Genomic DNA, 20,941 nt, shown 5'->3' with positions numbered 1-20,941 from the left:
CACCAAGATAACCACAGGCTTTTTCAGAAACATAGCAGGTCCTTCTGTTAGTAGAAGCCTGTTGAAATCCATAGCAAAATTCTTGTTTGTTTTGACAGATGTTAGATAGGCACTGTGTTAGAGAAGTACAGTTACTCCCATTACAAGCAGTTATTTTACTTTTTTCAACTGACCATTCCCTGAAAGTGTGAGATCATGAACCAAGCTGTGAGAAGACATTATTTTGTTGATCACCAAAAAAAAAAATTAGGGAAAATAACCTAGGAAAAAGAAGAGAATTTTTTTTTTTCTCTCTCATAATGGAAGGTTAGTTGGAAAAATATTTATCTGTTTACTACTTCAACTCTTTGAAAATTAATTTAGTTAAATAAATACTTAGTAATGGAGAATTGAAGTATTTAGTTTTTAATAACATCACAGCAAAATATTTGAACATTTAAAGCTTTTGTTCTGGTTTTTCTCATTCAGCAAGCATCTCATTCACTGTCAGTCTGAAATTGAATTTTTCTGTAAGTACACATTCAAAAATGTTGCCTCATCCCAGGCACAATGAATAAGGTGATCAGTACTTTCCTATCACACTAAGAAGTAAGGTGAAGACCAATACAAATCGTGTTATCTAAGAGAGAGTTTTCTACTAAAGGGGGAATACTTTGAACTGTTCTTATAATGCTGTGGTGGTGTTAGTAAAGCTGTAAAGTACTTTTTAAAGGTGGCACACTAAAGCAACATCACCTAGTTCTAATGCACAGTGCAGTATTTATTAAAACTGTCTTGCCTGTCTCATGGATCTCTGTGAAGGGAAATTATTTTTTTTTTATCCAGTCAATATATTTTTCAGTCAGTCATGTATAAACTCCAGGAACATCTCTTCTTCCACATCCTTTTCTGAAAGAAACAATCTCACTGTATCGACCAGCACAGACTAACAGCCCACCTGAATCTCCCTAGAACACAAAATAGAAGTAACTATCAATGTGTGTTCCTTGCTCTTCAGAGGAGCATGCAGTGCCACCTGCAGTGCATAAGCACATTTGGAAATGTTGCTTCTAACCTGTTCCAACCTATGAAATGGATCTGTTGGTTTATGTCACCTCATGGGACTTGCGTGAGGTATAAGGAGAAGTTGCTTTTCAAGACTGAGGGAGTTTTTGAAGTCAATGTTGTAGACCAGAACAGTCCTATTATAATTCTATTTCAAAAGGTATTTTTTTGTTGCTGATATAAATTGATTTTCACTTCTTTAGCAATTGGCCCTTCTGGACTCGGCGCAGAAGACATCAAAAGCAAGATCCAAACAGCACTTCTGAGCGTACAGTTAATTCTGTACTATTCAGACATTGATATCTGGAAAGCATCAGGTGATTCAGACCCTGAAAGTTCTTCTTTCTCTCCAATAACTACAGGTGGTGCCTAAGGAGATCACCTTAGCTAAAGAAATGCACCTGAGGTTAACTGAGATAATCCCAGACTCAAATTCCCTTATTCTCAATCTTGTTGTATACATCGAGCTAAAGTACTCAAAGTTTTAACACTTCTTTTTCACAGCAATAAAGTCTTTTATAAACGTGGTTAAAATCACTGTGAACCTGATCAGCCTCTTTAAGTGTCTAGCACTGCTTTGTTCCCAGTGAAAAGGGAACCATTGTTAAAAGCATATCACTTCCTCTTTGTAACTTTGCTTCTTTACTGGCAAACATCTCTCTTCAATAATTTATTTTCCCTATAGCACAAAACATGTTGCTGGTTATTTTTGTGTAATTTCCATATTTGCTCTCACAGCTTTTTCTACCAACAATTTTAAGAGTTGCTTTCCAAAGATATTCTGATGGCTTTCCTGAAGATGTGACCCCAGCTGGCCACCTTGCATGTTGTGCCAGGTTTGATATCTTCACAAGAGTCAGGCAGAGGCAATAATTGCACATAGTTATTCAGCTGGAAAAAAAAAAAAAGAAAAAAAAATACTTTCTCATGCAGAAAGGAAGGAAAGTATAATCTAGTTTCAATTGGCTTTTAGTCTCATTTTACCGATACTTTTCTTATAAATCACTTTTCAATATTTAGGAACAGATCCGGAGCTAAATTGCCCCTTTGCAAATCCAAGAGTTTCCCTGGTGTCTGTATAGCAATTTCCTATCTATGGCAGCAGTAGTGTGTTCAAGCCCAGCTTCCCATTGATTACAGTAGGAAATTAAAAACCTGCACAGGACTTAGGCTGTTGGATCTATGTCCTGTTCAAGAACCTAACTTGCCACTGAACTGTGTTGAAATCAGACTCTGGTGTTTGACTGACAGACAGAAAAGTCTCAAAGCTCAGTGCAATGTAGCCAGTAACAAAGATGAAAAAAAAAAAAGCCGTAACCAATTAGACATGGCAGCAGCAACATAATTGGGTTAAAATGAGGTCTTGAACTCTTCAGACTGCCAAGTTTTTGCTCTGAAAGATTCAAAAGGGCTTAAATGATCCAAACTGTCTGTGTTTTGTTGGCCTTTACCTAACAGATTCATCCTTCAGCAGAGGCCAATTTAAGCCTGTAAATGAAAACATAGCCAAACCCTAACAGATATCCTCAATGTGCTTGGTAAGGGCTCAGAGCTACTGAACAGACATTTTCTGTTTTACACACAGTCACCACACCATGAGTGATTCCACAGGTGGTTATATATGTTGCTGAATGGTTGTCAGTTAAATGATTCTGCCTTTATACCTTTTTAAAAAGGCACTCCAACAAATCACAAGTTTATCCAAAAAATCCTTACAGTTTGTTATCACCAGTGCTCATGGGAATTTCCAAAGATGGACAGTTCATCCCAAGTCACTTAGTACTCTATTACAGCAGAACTGTAGAGATAGGAGGTGAGCCCTGGTACTAACGCTATACTTCCTCCTGTGTCAATTTCAGACAAAGGTTTTTATGGTATCCATGTCATTCTGGAACAGACTTGTAACTTTCAGCTCTAGAAATACTACTTCCTAGCAATCCATTTTGGTATTGTGTTCACAAATAACCTGGTTCTCCTGATAAGTTGCTAGTGGCCACAGAAGAAGCCAGTGAAATGAACCTGTCTGCCTTTGCAATGAAACAGATGGAGAATGCTCACTAACATCTAGGAGAAGAAGCTTCTCATGCTTGGCAGCGTTAAGTTGCTGGGGGCACAGATGTCTGTAAATGCTCCAGCTAGTTCCAGAAAGGGACATTGCTAGTTTCCTCCCTGTCTTATTGTCATATCAAACTGGTGATACCACCTAAATATTAAAAATCAGGTTCAAGTCATCACTTCCTTTTCCATATAATTCCACCAATTATTTCACACGTGATAATATTCATAATATACTGTACCTTGACAATTATTTTAAATATATGTATTGATCCTTTACATAAAACTATGTCTTCATTATTACAGCTGTAACGTTAAAGCATAGCCTGAATAAAGATCCATCCGAGATTTCTTAGTTATCGTACTGAAGTCATGATGTTTCTAAAGGTATAGGCAAGATGATTGTCCTGGTTTCAGCTGGGATAGAGTTAACTGTCTTCCTAGTAGCTGGTACAATGCTGTGTTTTGAGTTCAGCATGTGAAGAATGTTGATAACACTGATGTTTTCAGTTGTTGCTCAGCATTGTTTAGACTATAGTCAAGGATTTTTCCGCTTCTCATGCACAGCCAGGGCACAAGAAGTTGGCACAGGACACAGTCAGGGCACCTGACCCAAACTGGCCAACGGTGTATTCCATACCATGGGACGTCCCATCTAGTTTAGGAACTGGGAAGTGGGGGGGCAGGGAATCGCCGCTCGGGGACTGGCTGGGTGTCGGTCAGCGGGTGGTGAGCAATTGCCCTGCGCATCATTTGTACATTCCAATCCTTTTATTACTGCTGTTGTCATTTTATTAGTGTTATCATTATCATTATTAGTTTCTTCTTTTCTGTTCTATTAAACCGTTCTTATCTCAACCCAGGAGTTTTACTTTTTTTTTTTCCCCGATTTTCTCCCCCATCCAGTGGGATGGGGGGGAGTGAGTGAGCGGCTGCATGGTGCTTAGTTGCTGGCTGGGCTTAAACCACGACAATGATGTACAAGTCTTATCTTTCTCAGGGACTTTGGATAAGCACTGAAACTACTGGTACCAGGAAGGCAGTCCTCCAGAACCATTTCACCATTTACAGGTTTCCCACGTAAAGACTGCCCTCAGCCTTTTCAAAACACCCATGGCTGCCTTCATGTCAATCTCAGCACTGGATTAACAGAGTTCTCAGTGCAGGTTCACATGAGGCATGACCGAGGCTGAACAGGAGCTGGTACACAGGAAATTGTTTCAGCCCTGCCCCACTTTGGCATCCAGGATGATGACATTGGCAAGGACATCCTTCTGTGTTTCATTCTGCAGTGTCCTGAGCCCTCTTCAGTATGTGACCACTCTGTGCTCCTAGAGCTGAATTCACCTATGTCCTGTATTATCCATACTTTTACTTTATGTGGTTAGCCCAAATAATTAACAGTAAGTTTCATCCCTATTTTTGCTTAGTCCAGCACAAAGTATCCCTTTGGGATACAGGTGTGACTCAGAGTCCATTGCATATATCACTTCAGCACTGCCTTTGAAAAATTACTAAAGAATGTGTTTTGGGGTTTTGGAGGGGTTGCTGTAGTGAGTGGGTTAAAGACAGTTTTAGAGCACAGAATGGGCCAGAAATGTCATCTTTGCTCACAGTGCCAGTGATCCTGTAACCTTATCTAGATTAGTACAACCAAAAGCAGGGTGTTCTGTGATATTGTTAAGCTATCTAAACAACGTACTCTTCAGTATCAAAGAACAGCCAAAACGATCATCAGCAAAATTCCTTTTATAATAATACAACACCAATTAACACAATACCTTGAGGAACAGTATATCATTTTCCTTGGAAGACCTGGAAGGCTTGGAAGTAGTTCATAACCTTAAATATCCACTGTTCTTCTTCAGCTATGGGATACTTGATGGGCTCCAAGAACAACTCTAACTTCTGATTTGTTTAATATGTAATTTAAAGAAAGTACAGGGAGAGAAAGTCACTACTGAAACTGAGCAACATCTCTCAAGATAATCAAAAGTTGTTTAACACAATACTCACAATTTCATATTACAATAACATGATTAAAACATAGGGAAGGATATTGTTCATTTTGATGTTTTGACATGAGCTTGTATTTTCCTCTACAAAGTAACATTTCTTTACTGTAAATCTAGTTTGGTGAAATAATGGTGTGATAGGTGAGCTTCAGGGATTTCCAGAGTTTGGAATTAAATTAATGAAAAAGCCTACTGGCTTTTTAAGGAGAGTCCCTTGCTCAAGGACTGTTGGCACTGATGCCTTCCATTATCCTTTTAATGGTCTCCCTTGGACTTAAGACCTAATCCTGCAAAGGACTGAAACATGCCTGACTAATAGCATGTAGGTTGTCTTGCTGACATCAACGGGATATCAGAACACACACTGATACTCAATAGTCATTCTGAGCATTATGCATACATGTAATTGCTCTGCTAAAGTGGACATCTTTAATATTAATGAGTTTTGTCCTTAACTTCACTAAATACAGGATTCAGCTCACTAGGAAAGAAGGATGGGTGTTGCCTAACTCAAGACACCCCTATAGTGAATATTAAAAAGAGCGACTGACAAAACCCAAAGAGAGTTATGTGTCCAGTTTCTGCAAATAAACAGTAAGAGTTAAGCAACTCATAAAGCTCCCTCTCCCCCAAGCTCTCTGAGCGTCATCAGAAATTTATTTATTAGAGTTTGTCTTTCTTCATTTTGCCCTGCTAAACTTAACGCAGCCCAGTAAGGTGAGATTGCCAGAAGACATACCACTGGTTTCCTGTGCTTCATCTTCAGAACACAGTCTCACTACCAACAAGACAATTTATTCAAGCCAGAACATAGATTTTATCAATCCAAACAAAAAAAAAAAGGTATTTTCTTCATTCCAACTGCATGTCTCACTTAAAGATACAATTCATTTACTTGTATGTGAGTGTTTGCTTGTGAAAATAGCTGCAAACGCAGTGCTGGATCCTAAAAATTTCTCTTTTTATCTACAAAGCATGCTTACACAGTGAGAATGATATAAGACTCACTAAACTCCATCCCTGGGACTCATTCATGTATCGTTCCCTACAGAGGTGCAACTGCTAGACTTGCAGAAAGCCCAGGCAATTGGTCACTGTGCATACAGAGAAGCTTGCAGAAAAAAACCAACAAACCAAAAAAACCTACTGCCATTGACTGAAGAGTGAGAGACTCCAGCTCCCATTAAAAAAATGCCTTAATTCCAACGAGGAAGGCTTGGCTTTTGTTTTGTAAATATCCAAAAAAGCATGTTAGGTGTGAATATGTCTACCCTTACAAAAAAATTGCAACAAACCTGATTCAGCTGAAGAAGTGTGAAAGTCAAATTCCCTTAGAAAGAAGAAGCTGTGTCCTCCATTTCAGACTAGCTCATGCAAGAAGGCTGGCCGAGCTGCCCACACTGTGTTTTAGGAGGTCAGGTTTGCACAGGTTTATTGTAATTGGTTTGCTTTTAGTTACTCAAAATACTGGGGGGGAGGGGGGGGGAGGGGAACGGGGGCGCAGAATAAAAATAACAATTTAGAGAACATTTTAGCAAAAACAGGGCATTTTACTTCCTAACATGAACAGTAGATGTCCTCCTTATCCTGAGCCAGCTGTTCAACAGCTGTGCCAGCCTTAGGGTTTCTCACCTGGGGAAGGGGTGCTTGTGCTCACATTTGACTTATCAAAAGGACAAGGCTCCTTGTCATAGTCATGACTGATGTTCAGTTTTTGTGGGCCCATGTCACTTAAAATGGGAGGAATAGTCTAATTCAACGTCATCTCTCAGTGTGTTTTGAGGCTTAGTCCCAGGCACACAGTTAAGATTTGCTTAAAGCGCTTTGGAATATAATCCCTCCTCTAAGGCATTGCTCTTTCAGATGCATAACTGGCAGGATCTAAGTCATGAAGGTTAGGAGTACACTATGTAGATCAGTACTTTACAAAACAAAACAGAATGACAAGTTCTTAGACCAGCTGAGTGAGAGAATGGCGACTTTTAACAATTCTTAAAAAATCAATATCCATCTTTCTTTATTTACAGGCTTGCATACCATCCCCCACCTCAATGAAGAGTTAAAATTGCCCCAGTGTAAGATAATTCTTCACAATGCGCTGCTGTCAAACCCCATTGCTTTTCCACAAGAGCTCCTCCTCCACACTCAGTTAAATTCTTTCTCTGCATAGCAGCCGTATAAGGCCAGGAATGAGGACACACGATGTGTCCTCTGATAATGTCCGCGCAGCCATCTGAAATGCAACAGAAGTGTAATTATGTTACATGTTGTCCAGAGGAATCAGGAATTTGGATATTTTTATCCTTAGATGAGTACTTACATCTCAGGGGTAGGATAACAGCAATTAGAGAGAGCAGTAGAGCCAACAGGTGGCTTCTCATAGCTGCTGCTATTTACTGACAAGAGCATTGTAAATTACGATATAGTCTTTTCTATTTAAATGTCCCCTACAGGAGATGGTGGTTGAAAGGTTTTATGAATAGGTCTCTCTCTTGAAGTTTCCCTGTACATCATTAATATTGTATTATTTAGGTTTCTTTAGGTTCTTTCTTCAGGTTTATTTAAAACCTGTCTATTTCTTGAATCCCCAACATGCATCAATATTAATTGGTCCAAGTCTTCCAGGAACTTCAGCAGCCCTTCACCACAGGTATTATATCAGAAAACAAGGGCACAAGAAAATTCCTGAGCATTACATGGGATGGATGTATAATAAAACCTAAGTGCCTCAGAGAACTAAACTCTCTTTTTACTTTAAAGAAAAAAAAGATGGAAATATGTGAGAAGAATGAAACTTGCCATATTCAAGCTGGTGAACGAATGCGAGAATAAATACAAGGGCCACCTGAAAAGTCTTCACAGATCACCAGTGAAAGGGAAAACTCAGGGCATGTAGACTACAAAATTCATTCCCAAACTGTGAACCGAGATAAATCAGCAGCCAGCAAATCCACTGCCCAGGTAACATTTTCAGTTGAAAGACTAAAAAAGATTCATACATTAATTTTCTGAGAGCGACTGAGAATTGGCAGGCGTCTGTTGTCTGATAAGCTTAGGAATGTCTCACACAAAAGACAAGCTATACACATGGAGGGCAGAGCAATTTCTATTTTCTTAGCAATAATTTTTGAGGGTGCAGAATTCAGATGCAGAAAACCCTAGAGCATACAAATGTGAAAGGCAAACAAAATACCTAATCAGTAGTCACAAGAAAAAGATAAAAAGACACAGTGGTGGAAGAGACATTTCTGTATTGCAAATCTCTGTGTCTGGACCCATGTTTTGCACACCTTGCTGGTAAACCACTACAAAAAAACAGCATGCCCTAGTGTGAAGAACTTAAAAAGGCTGATATCATCTTAAGTACCTTTAGAAAGAATCAGAAATGTAACTTGCCCAATACAGCTAGCTGTTGTTTTTATTCGAGAGTTAGAGAACAGAAGCTATCCAGATTGTTGAAAGAGATTATAGCATTGAGATGCTTGTTTCTATGGCACAGAATCTTACTAGTTATAACCCGGTTTGAAAACATGTACTTGATGCAACAAAATGTAACACATTTCACATTTCAGAAGACTCTTCCAAAGCTCTTTTAAAAGAAAACATGTGACTTTTAGAATTCATCAGCTCATAGAAGAGCCAGCTCTAGTTACCCCCAAATTACTCCATCCTCCAGTTAATCCTGGGAATATTCACCTACTGGAGGTTATCTCTGCAAAGCGGGTCCTAAAGGCAAAGTTACGTCCCAGTCCTTTATGGCTTTGCCCTCCCAGTAACTGGCTAGCTTAGAAAGCAATATAAGAGACAAAATGGGCAACATACCCATGTTCTGACCAGACAGAAGACTTGCATTTCCACAGCATAGTATATAATGCTGGATTCTTTCTGCCAAGTACATTCAACTTCATACAAGTAACGCTGATTCACTATAAGGCTTTGAGGACTCTCTGAGTTAACTTCATCTACTTCTGTTTCTGTGCTACTACATTTTTCTGTGATATCACACAGTAAATACATGAAAATAGGGAAGCTGAGCAAATAGCTGAGGCAGAAAAAACAACAGGTAAATACCATGAGACATTGGTACCAGAGGAGAAAGTAAAATAGGTATCCCGACCACACGTCCTGTCCCTTCCCCAGCAAGTCCCTGGGAGTGCGTCCCCCAGCCACTGAGGGATGTGTCCAGACAAACACACTGGAGTGGGGATGGGGATGGGGCAGCCCAGGGAGGAGACAGAGAAGGCCCCCCAGCTCTGCCTCGCTGTCCTCCCAGCGGCTGCCCGCTCTGCACCACTCTCCTGCCCTCCCTTCCCCAGCCCCAGGCGCCAGCCCTGCAGCTGGGCTACGACACCGGTGAACATCAGCACCCAGCGGCTCTGGAAGGTTTAGAGCTGTGGTTTAAATTGGTGTCCTGAACTGGTCTCCTAAAATCACACCTGATGTTCACCTTTCGCACCACAGAAAGCAGCATGAATGAGAAAGGAGCATAGTCACTGGGGAAGCAAAATTATCAAAACAACTGTGTATACGATAAGGGGCAGAAGCACTCGACAGTACTGAACAAGCTGTATCAGTAACAAAGAGCTCTGTGATCTCTGAAAATAGCTCCACACCTGCCTCTTTCAGAGAAATCACCAACAATTACCCTTTGTCTCAGAAGGGAGGCCAGTACCAAATTTGAGCCAGCTGCATGTCCAAGGTCTTCTACTGGTAAAACTCACATCAGGCTGGGCCAACTGAGCTCAGAGATGTGACACAGCCAGAAAGCAGCAGCTTTCTGCAGGTTGGCTGTAATGGGGATCAAGTCTTCAAGAAACCTTCCAGACTGTGTGGTAGTGACACTTCACTGAATGTACCTAGCTAGTTAATAGAATATTTGATATTCCAAATTATTTAATACTGATGGAAGTTATTTCTATTATTTGGATATATATTTGGAAGTGAGGAACTATGCCTTTACAAGGGTCTAATAAGATTATTCAGTTTTCAGGACTCAATTCAGTTGCCTGAAACTACGCATTTAGTGACATTTGAGATACCCTGGGTTTCCCAGACACGGGCACAGGGATGGCAAATCTGACATAGCATCTACAGAAGACCCATGGCCTTCTGCACCGTGAGGCAGACCTAAGACACCCTAAGACACTTTAAATGGCATGATACCCTTAGCTCTAGGCCACTAAACCACAGTCAGTACTATATGGATGCTCATCCAGCACAAAGCTAATGAGGTAGGATGAGATGCTGAAAGAAGCGAATGTCATATTCCTTGGCCCTGAGGGGCTCCTGAACAGCACAGATAACTCTCTACTGGAGAATAGGCTGGGATTCATCTCTGACTTGGAGGTCACCTGTGGTATCTAGAATGAACTATACATCTTGAACTGAACCAAGCCTAAATTTCTGTGAGCGGAGTCCCACTGTGTAACTGGACATGTAGTTGCTTGCAAGGTTTCACCCCAGTACTCATCTATTAGCTCTGTGCAAATGCTACAGAGAGAACATGAAGGGGACAGATCCTGTCTTCACACCACAACAGATGGTGCAATTTCTCACTAACACTTCTGCTGTAAGCTACAACGTTGGTGAGGTTTTTTTGCCTTTGCCACAGTTGCAAATGTCAAATATCCTTAAGAGGAAAACCAAAACCCACATCCTTTTCACTTAGATATATATGCTAAACAGTAAATAAGGGGGGAACACCAGACAGAAATCATGGGACCTCTCCTCACTTTGTCCACCTTTGCTGCTGTTATTCTTCTAGTAATTCATGGAGGTGAGTGCCCAGTTCAATCTTTTGAAGGTAAATGCTGATGTACGGAGTCCCAGTTAAGCCAACATGTATTAATGTAAAGGAAGTAGCCACAATTATTATTTGAGTTCTTATTATTAGCTCTTTTCTATGGTCTGCATGTGTTTGTTCTTTTGTACAAATGAAATAATTTCTGAATGGGTAGTAATAATGAAAGCTGCACACAGGACAGGCTATTTGGAGGAGTTCTGAGGAGTTAACATAAGTATTATCTGACCTTTCTCTCCAAAGGCATACACATACATTAATGTCTTGATTTTCTGTTTTTCTGAAAAAACAGGTTCATCTAATGTGACTTACACTATATAGCTCAGTTTCCAGGTGTCTGCGTAACTCACATATTGTACAACATTTATCATGTGGCAAATCTGAAGTTGTTACTCATGATGAAAGCTAAGAAATTAACCATAGCAGCAAACTTCAAGAAAAGAAATCTGTGCAAGAGCAATAATACTTTGGTGTTTTTCTTTCCCATGCTCACCCCACTGATGTAATTTTGGTCCCACAGAAACATACAGAAGTACTACTGCTGAGCAATTTTAAAAGTCTACCCTGAAGACCAGCATTGTGACATATGTACATACATGTGTGTCTGTATACTTTGTAATTAAATTAACTGTTTTTTCTAAGACAATTTGAGTGTCTTACAGTATCTGTTAGCCCAACTGTGTGTATTGAGGCTTATTTTTATTTTTAGGTTTGTGTGTGGATATCATTGGAGGAAATGAAGTAGCACCACACTCAAGACCATTTATGGTCCTTATCAACAACGCAAATGGAGAATTTATTTGTGGAGGAGCTTTGATCAAGAAAAACTGGGTGTTAACAGCTGCCCACTGTAATGTGTAAGTTCTTACTGTGATTCAGAGATTGTTCTTAGTGAGTATCTGGTGTTTCTGTTCAAGAAGGAAAGTTAATATCTCTGGTGGTTTTGTGCATTCAGCATGACCATGATTATGTTCTGAGTACTGTCTTTTATAATTTATATTGACAAATGTGCTTCAGCAAGTAAAAATTGATATAACAAGGTATAATTATCTTCACTGTTTCTGAAGAGATATTTTACAAGCTTCTAGCTGCATGCAAGCACAGAACAGCAACACTGAAGTAGTGAATTTGGGGGAAAGGTTTATCCCTGTTTTCTCAGTCAGCCAGCACACTAGGCCAGAGGACTGGCCAGTCTAAATAGCTGCTCAGAAAACAGAAATAAATTCTTGTCATTTTATTCTGTAAAAGACATGCAGTTTGCCACAGAAAGAGACAGCATGCAGTTATACAGGAGCAAAAATCCTCCAGACGTAGGACAGGAGAGATCTCTGCTCTACTGGATACATTGGCTTGTCAGCCAACCTTTTTTCTTCCTGTCTGACTCAAGATGCAAACGGCTATTTGGCCCCACAGAGTCCCTTAGTGAGGCAAGACGTAAGGTTTAAATGACACATCCCACTCCTTGCCTTTGTGGGGAGGACTGAAGCTGCTGCTGAGCCAGACCTCACACAGGCTCTGTCAGTGGCCTGCCTAGGACCAGTGAATCACTGGACTCTGCAGACATCAGAGGAATGTATCCGTATGTCCTGTCCCCGTCCAAACAAGGACAGATATGGGACCTACTACACAGACAGCATAGGGCCCAAAAGCTGTAGTATTAACATGAGGTGAAGACTGTTTCCAAATGAGATCACATTTAAGAGATAAAACAATAAATAATTAACCTAATGATGCTCAGTCAACAGTCAGACAGTTCTTAATAGCTGAAAGAAAGGAGAAACCACTTCCTCAGCGTTGTGTCTGCCACAGTAAGATGCAAATGAGGCCAACCTACACATCTGCCCAAAGAATATTCTCCCATTCAGCTGTAACGTACATTGTTCTCCCACAAACAGCTATACCTGTGGTCTGATGTAAAGGTCTACTTGGACTGCTTGACCAAGGAGTGCTAGACTCCTGGTTTCTATACCAGAGAGGCCCAGCAAGCACAACTCTGTCACCACTTCGGTATCTAGTAAGCATATGAAGTTGCAGAACAAGTTGAAGAAAGGGAATGAGCTATGTCTCACATGGACTCAGAAAATGGTGTTTGAAATGCTGTTAGGGCAAAGCAATGGTACAATTCAGTCTGGTCCTGATGATCCCTGAACTAACAGTGCTGCGAGCTGTTCTCCTAAATTTTCAGCACAAATTGCAGAGGGCACAGTTGGTGAGACCACTTACCAACAGCAAAGCTGATGCATCCACCCCTCATTCAGTTCCCAAAGGGAAACAATAGTGTACTTGAACCCTGCCTATGCTCCTGGGAAGCTGAAAATAGGATAGCATGAATTTTGATTCACTGAGTCAATTTTTTTTTAACTACTTGTGAAAACAAGATAATCTTTTATATTTTTCTAAATTACTGTTGCTTTTCAGGCATGAGAAAAGAGACTCTGTAGCAGCTGGACAGCATAGCACCACATGTAACAGCAAAGAATTATGGAGTTACAGCAAGTGAATCCCACTAACCATGTCCCTCTCTCTTCTCAGGGAAGGAGGTCAAGTTATTCTTGGAGCTCATTCACGGAAAGAAAACGAAGGAGAAAAACAGGTTATTCGGATTGCAAAACAAATTCGCTACCCACGCTACCGTTCCAATCGTAAGGAAAATGACATTATGCTACTGCAGGTATAGACTTACACATCACTTATGGAATATGCATCTCCTACATTGTACCAGTTTCTTCCTTCTTGTGGGGGAGATAAGCCAAGGGAGTTTCTGGTGACTTTTTTTCCTGGGGTGATACAGTCTGGTCTGCTAATCCAGCAGACTGGGGAATCAGGGATGCACTGGGAACTATGGCAATCAGCAATTCCTGCAATGCATACAATTGCTAGAAGTAGAAAAATTCTGGAGCTTGACCAAACTATTTCAATTTGTGGCTTTTCAGTGAAAGAATAAAGATTGTCCACAGAAAAAAACGTATTTCACACATAGAAATAATTTGGTTAAAAAGTCTAATGTTTTGGCTGAAAAACAGTTCTAATTAAAAACGTCTGACTTCCCTGATTCTCAGTTTTGACAGCTTCAGTGATTACTGTTATTTTGTCTTCCCAATGGTCTGAAAGCCAGAGAAATAAAATGGAGTATTTTTAGAGCTAATATTTCAGCAGAAGCTAAATGGGTTTTCATGAGACAAGGAATATTCATTTTACCTTCTTACATTGATTACATAAATCCTGTCACAAAGAAATGAGGAATCTTGAAAAGAGGTTGCAGTAATCCCCCATTACCATAATGGAAAAGATTCAATGGTTAACACGCAGGGACCTCTGTTAGAGTCTGCCCCATAATAACTATTTTCCATATCTTCTACAGCTTAAGAAAAGAGCAAGACTTAATAAAGCTGTGCAGCTCATTCCCCTGCCTACCTCAGATTATGACCCCAAACCAGGAACAACTTGCACAGTAGCAGGATGGGGACAAACTCGAAATTATCCGAAAAAGCCTTCTGATACCCTGAGGGAGGTCAATATCACTGTTATCAGCAGGCAAATCTGCAATGACAACCATCATTATAAAAACAACCCTGTTATAACAGGCAACATGATATGCGCAGGAGCTAAGAATGGAGGAAAGGACTCATGTTCTGTAAGTATATTTACTGTCTGTATCCACACAGATTATAATAAAAATAAAATACAAAGTACTAGCTTTTACATGTTTATAATTTCTGCCTCTCTTCAGTTCAATGAAGACTTTTATTAAAAATGAGTGAATTTACCAAGGCTTGTTCTTCTAAACCTTAAAATCAAAACTTCTGATGGATAAATTCACCTTCACAGACTTTGGATATTGTGGTTTTATTCAGGCATGGCAGATAGCTATTCTCTTCTTCAATAAAATGATTTAAATAGAAAAATCTCCACAAAATAGCTTATGAGCCCATTCTCAAGCAGCTAACCTCAGTGGAACAACTTCTCTGATGTCAGAAGGCTATAAAACAGGTTTTGCTGATAAAAAGCGTATTGACTGGACCCCAAGCCAAATGCACAACTGCATAAGAACTACCATGTTTCAAAAGATTTAAATATTGAATTAATGAAGTTACAAAAAAGGTACCAATTTCTAGAGACTTTCTGCTTTTCAAGAGGAAACTTTCCAGCTTTTTGTTTTCATGTTAAAAAAGACTAACTATTCCTTAGCACTGAGCTAGATTCATTCCCTGTTACTCACACTTGAAAGACCAGATTGAAGTCTTTTTTTCTTTTTTGCTAATGAAAATCTTAACTTCCAAGGTGGAAAAAAAAATTCACAACAGCACTGTCTACATTTTTATTTCCTCCATGCAACTGATACAAATTTTATTTAAAAGAAGCATTTTTTAGCTTTTGTAAATTTGAATGACAATTTTTTTTTCCTTTTTCCAGGGGGATTCTGGCGGACCTTTAAGATGCAATAATGTGATGAGAGGCATCACTGCTTTCGGGAAGGAAAACAAGTGTGGTACCGCTGATGGCCCTGGTGTTTACACTCGACTCACAAAGCAATACCTTCAGTGGATAAGGAAAACCATAGGGGGAGCCTAATAGATTGGGTTTTGACCAAGCAATTTCCTACTATGTACTTGTGTAACAATACCTAGTTTTGAAAAACGCTTTTAAAAATGGCTTCATTTTACTGGTAAAAGAGGTATTCTCACACTGAATTTTAGCAGTTTGATGTCCTTATAGGTGAAAATATGTATGTCTGTTTTCAGGACAGATGCTTGACCAAGGAGTGCTAGACTCCTGGTTTCTATACCAGAGAGGTCCAGCAAGCACAACTCTGTCACCACTTCGGTATCTAGTAAGCATATGAAGTTGCAGAACAAGTTGAAGAAAGGGAATGAGCCATGTCTTACATGGACATTAACAGGGCCAGGACACAGTGCTCTGATACAACAGCATTTGTAGCTTATACTGTCAGCCGTGGAGTCATTCAACAGGTGTTTGTGACTCAGGCTTCCAACACTCTTGCATTGCACATTCTGACCGAGTGCTACATGGATGAGTATTTCGGACCAAGAATCTAATACAGCTGTTTGTTTCTTCACTGCATGCTGAGCATATACTGCACTCTCCTAAATCTGCACTTCTGCAAATAAACCTGAAAGTTAGTCAGATGCTAGGTACAACTCCAGACACCTGAAAAACTTCGTAGTTTCTCCACAGCAAAGCTCCTGATTTTACAGGTGTAGGGAACTGCTAAGCTTCAGAAAATTAAGTTTCAGCAACTGCATTTGTTTATGGGACATAGTAAGCGTGCATTTCCTAACTAACTGTCTTGTAATTGAAACCTCTAGATTTCATCCCTTTATGTACTTTGCATTTAATAAAGAAATAGCAATAAAAATCTACTGCTTGCAGCTGTCAATTTATGTGGAAAGCTCCATCTGTTGCAGTACAGATAGTCTGTGTACATAATGTTTTGGATGTGCAATATGTTTGCAGAATGCGCCAAGATGAGCAACATTACGTTAAAAAATCAGCTGAAAACCCATCATCCAGAGAAATGACAGAAAGTGTCTTAGCTGGAGTACCAGTATGATAAAGCACTGTTCATAACATAAAACAATCTTGATTTTATGATGCCACTACTGCTGTTTCAGATAAGCAGTGAAGTTTTTAAGTGCTTCAACAATCACTTGTCAAACAGCAAGCACACCTATCATGAAAAATGCTTTTGCCTATCTCTGTATTAACGGTCTTGGGCATTTGCAATGTCATGAACACCTCAAAAAGGGCTGTGTTGCTCTGGGTTTTTTTTACTTGGAAGTCTGCATTAGCTAAGAGAAAGTAGGGGACATTCAAAGGGTGGAGAAATCTTGTATTAATTTTAATTAAAAAATGATTGTTTGGTTCATCATGAGCAATTAAACACCATTTATAAACACAACATGAGAAAATACAGACTAAAACTTCTTTACACAGCTGCCTTCACCTGATGTTGTTGAGCAAAAAACAGTAGTTTTGTCAGAGGAATAATGAAGGGTGAGGAGGGAGAGGGCCTAAACTACAGGGATCTTTACTGAAAGTTTTGATGAGGAACATCTTTTATGTTTTCTGTCCACTACAAATGTTACACAGTCAGAAGTTTTCACACCCCTCATTCCTGAAATGTTTGTTCTGACTCTTGGGCTGAACACACAAACAAGCACACAAACACACAGAGGCACACACAAACACAGAAGCATAGCAGGAGCAGAGAGAAGGATTCACAGCCAAGTAAGACTGCATCAGTGAAACTGAGAGGAGAATTTGCCCCACTGACTGGTACCGACACCCGAAGCAGTGACTTTGATTCTGTCTTGAACACACAGGAAATAGGTAACGCAAGTCCCAACTTTTTCTGTTCTTTTAAAGTACCAAAACCTTGCTTAGGAAAGAACTGATTCTAAAAACCTTCAGGAAACAAAAACATCTTTATCAATCTAGTGAAAAATCTGTAGCTGATCTTCAAGACAATTGATCACCTCTGGCTATTTCACTCTTACCATACATCAGTCTGTCTTAATTTCTTTCCTCTTTGCGAGTTTTTTTCCCTGTCTTTCTTTCATCCTGCTATAGCATTTTTTTCATCTTACTGCTTCCTCTTTGGTCTGCTTCCTCCTCTTCCCTGGAAGTCACAGGCAGCATCCTTGTCAGTGGAAAATCCCACACAAAGCCTATCATTCACTATTTCTCCATTTTTCAGACAGTAGTTCTGACCTAAGTGTTGCAGCACCTTAGAGACCAGAAGAGTTTCTGACCAAGGAGATGTTTATAATGCATGAAGAAATGTGCAAGAAAAAAATGTACAGCCTTCATCCTCTAGCTTGAAATTTAGGCCAAAATACTTTAAAAACTTACTTTTTTACAAATGTTAATTAGTGAATTGTGCAAAATGAGCCAGTGGAACTGGACTTACATGGGAAACAAAACATTCAAGCCTCTGTTACCACTGTCTGTAGTGGAAACCTGTGGAAAAAAGCAGAAGCAAGAGCAAGAAGATAGAACTGAGGTTTCATCTAGGTGGGTGCTTCCTCTGATCGAGAGGCATGAACCCATTCCCAATACAGCTCCACCACTATGGGATGGAACCCATACAAGTTTATGTACTAGCTAAGAAAAATGTTATGATCATTCAATATCACTGTGACTTCTAGAATGTAAGAATTTCTTCTCGCTGTGGCTGTATGAGATAACTGGGGGAAATGAAGAGGTGTAAACTGAATTACACAAACTAACCCAACGTTCATGAAGATAGTATCAAGTCAGATCATATCGTGGCTGAAGAACAGGGGACTGTCTGCTAGACACTAGTGCATTTATGTGCAGAAACAGAAGGATTCCCCAGTCTGAGTTTCTTTAATCCATTTCACTGCATTACAGTCATACTGGTATACCTGGGAAGACACATGCACCGTATGGGCAATAAAGTTTTTCCTCTTGTAAAAATGATTTTTGTCCTGAAGTTTCGGATTCCATGCGTTGTACACTGCCCCACCTTGGACAGGACTGTGGGGCTGAAGGCCTGAATTTAGGCAATTTTACTTAATTTGAATTTAATTTTACTTAATCCTGTGACACCTCTAGAGACTCAGCCCTTAGTGCATACAGACCTCAGGTCCAGAACAAGCTGACCTCTTAGAAATGGGTTCTGATTTCTGTCTCAGTCTGGGCCTGAACAATATACCAGGCATATAACAGGCAATGAGCTAAAAATATGCCATATTCTGCAGGGAGGATGTGAGGATTTCACATTTTGTCCAAGACTTCATACGTTAAGACCTCTGCACTGGCAGAATGAGGCAGCTATGCAAGAACAATGGTCTACTTTCAGCAACTGCACACTCTATGCCTGCAAGTATTCAGCAACATTACCTGCAAAAGATTAGTGAAGCAGAATCATGCTGCCTACTCAAGTCCTCAAATTCCTATTACAGAAATATAGGTATTTGCCATGTAAAAGAAACTGACAATAAAGAAGCCTATCTAGAAAAGAAGCACATCCAGAAAAGGCACTCCAGTATATGTTTAATTTCACTCCAGATTAGTCACAGTCTGGAATTTAAATGCATGATTAAATGCTTTCTCAGACATATCCACAGAATAGAGCTACAGGTCACACATGCAAGATTCCCTCACATTTATGGGCTGTTGGTTAGTTCTACTGAAATCAGTGACTTCTCCCACTTTTAGATACTTATGTTAAAATACTTCTGGGGCAATATAGCTTGACCACTCAATAATGAACGAGCATAATTAACAAAGAAATGAGCACTTCTCGGTCTGAAAGAAATGTATTTTCTTGTTTTGACAGTTGAGCATCCAACAAGATATGCATGGCTTCAATATTGACCAGCTCCTTCCCCACCACAGGCCCCCATCCCATGTTACACTCCACTTCCTATATTTGGCAAACCAGTATCATTCAGGTACTGTCAAAGGAAAGAGAATTTCTGGGACAATCCAAAAAATGTATAAGTAAAGAGACTAATTCTATTCCTTTTTTCCCATTCAAAAGAGAAAAAAAGTTTTTAACATTTGAAAAAAACACTTTTAGATTATTTAAACATATTGAACATTTAAATCAGATTCTAAATGTTTGATAAAATCTGCTGCAACAAACATGCTCATATTAGAAGACAAGCACAGTATAAGTTATTTCCCATTCTTAGACATCTTAGTCATTTCTCAATTGATAATCAACATTCCCATTTTCTAACCTGTTTTAAAGACCACATGAGATGATGTCAGAAACCAGCAGTTTAGTAGCAGATTTATTGTAAATTAACATCTCACTAGGTAAAAAAGATGAGCGGTCTCAACCTTCCACACCTAAATTTAGCAACCACGTGATTTATGAACAGCAGAAGATGAGGTTTTAAAAATGATGAGAACTAAAGTCATGACAGTTTCACATTCATTTCCAGAGATACTTGTGCCCCTGTTAACATTGCCTATCTCTTTTCATGCATTTGATCACAGCATAATTTTCCATGGTCTGACACTGCTCTACTCCCCTAATCTCCCATTCTTCCCCAGCTACAGGAAATACTCTAAATAAATTCCCAGTAGAAAAAAAAAGGATATCCAAACAACACGAGTTTCTGAGCTCACAGGGCTTTTAATATACAAATGCAAGAGTGAATCCTTAGCACTCGCCTCTCATCATTCCTAATAATGAAAGCAAATCTCTGAAGATGTCTGTGGATAGAACATGTTTTGAACAGCACTACTGAGTTGCACCTGAATAACATCTGAAGACTGGTCCTGACATCCTTACCTAGCTGTTGACGGTATACAAGTCTTACACAGGCAAATGTCTGTTAAAGTCCAAGACGCCTGGTCCTTGTGAGCACTAAATAAAACTCATAAGAGGGTGACAGCTGCCAAGTTTGTTGACACCCAGAATTAAACTGGTACCCTTAAGGAAGGAATGAATCAACTGCTGTGTTTGATCCAAACAGCATGCTTCTTTGGCTATGTCCATCTGGCTTATTAACCAGTTGATTACATAATTATGCATAAGAATAGAATCATTACGCAATTATTTATATTTTCAATTATTGACATACATAGTAGGTGGGTTTTAAGGAAAGGAAACAATTCAAAATCTAATAAAGACAGTTTTCTAATTAAGTTAGTTGCCACTACCACTACAAAAACAATAAAGAATTCCCAAGTAATCATTTATATTTAGTTACAGTTACATATTTTACCTAGATCTCTAGAAATATTTAGACAGATTCTGTACCATGATCTATGTGACATATAGAACAATACAGACCCCTGGACTGGTCTCTGCTGATCCTAGCCTTTGAATGATTCAAGGCAATTTACACGAATTGGCATATGGTTCCCAATGGGGAAGCTAAGATGATGTAAAATTACTTAAAAGAATCATAGCTAAAAGCAGGACCTAAGACTTTATGCTGGCACTTGACATAGAGTGGATTCCATCCATGCTTGCTAGTTTAATGAAAATAAATATGATGTTATTCTTCAGAGTTAGAATATT

The 20,941-nt window shown here is 39.5% G+C and overlaps 1 protein-coding gene and 1 pseudogene across 2 annotated transcripts in view; one reads left to right on the top strand and one right to left on the bottom strand.

The window, feature by feature from the left end:
* Positions 1-806: 806 nt before the first annotated feature.
* LOC126036239 (granzyme A-like) lies at positions 807-7,495 on the bottom strand (annotated as a pseudogene).
* Positions 7,496-10,817: 3,322 nt separating this feature from the next.
* LOC126036358 (granzyme A-like) overlaps positions 10,818-20,941 on the top strand; it is a 53,012-nt gene continuing 42,888 nt past the window's right edge. Inside the window, exons 1-5 of one of the 2 annotated variants that reach the window (XM_049796025.1) lie at positions 10,818-10,890; positions 11,624-11,771; positions 13,447-13,585; positions 14,276-14,548; positions 15,328-16,270. In XM_049796025.1, coding sequence (XP_049651982.1) covers positions 10,830-10,890; positions 11,624-11,771; positions 13,447-13,585; positions 14,276-14,548; positions 15,328-15,486 — 780 coding nt within the window. In that variant the 5' untranslated portion in view covers positions 10,818-10,829 and the 3' untranslated portion in view covers positions 15,487-16,270. Of the gene's footprint in view, positions 10,891-11,623; positions 11,772-13,446; positions 13,586-14,275; positions 14,549-15,327; positions 16,271-20,941 lie in introns of those variants that run through there. The other variant, XR_007505132.1, reaches the window with a different exon arrangement.

The sequence above is a fragment of the Accipiter gentilis genome, chromosome Z (assembly GCF_929443795.1).
Source record: "Accipiter gentilis chromosome Z, bAccGen1.1, whole genome shotgun sequence".
NCBI lineage: Eukaryota > Metazoa > Chordata > Aves > Accipitriformes > Accipitridae > Astur > Astur gentilis.
Note: the sequence above shows the minus strand (reverse complement) of the source record. Positions and strands in the feature narration are given on the sequence as shown.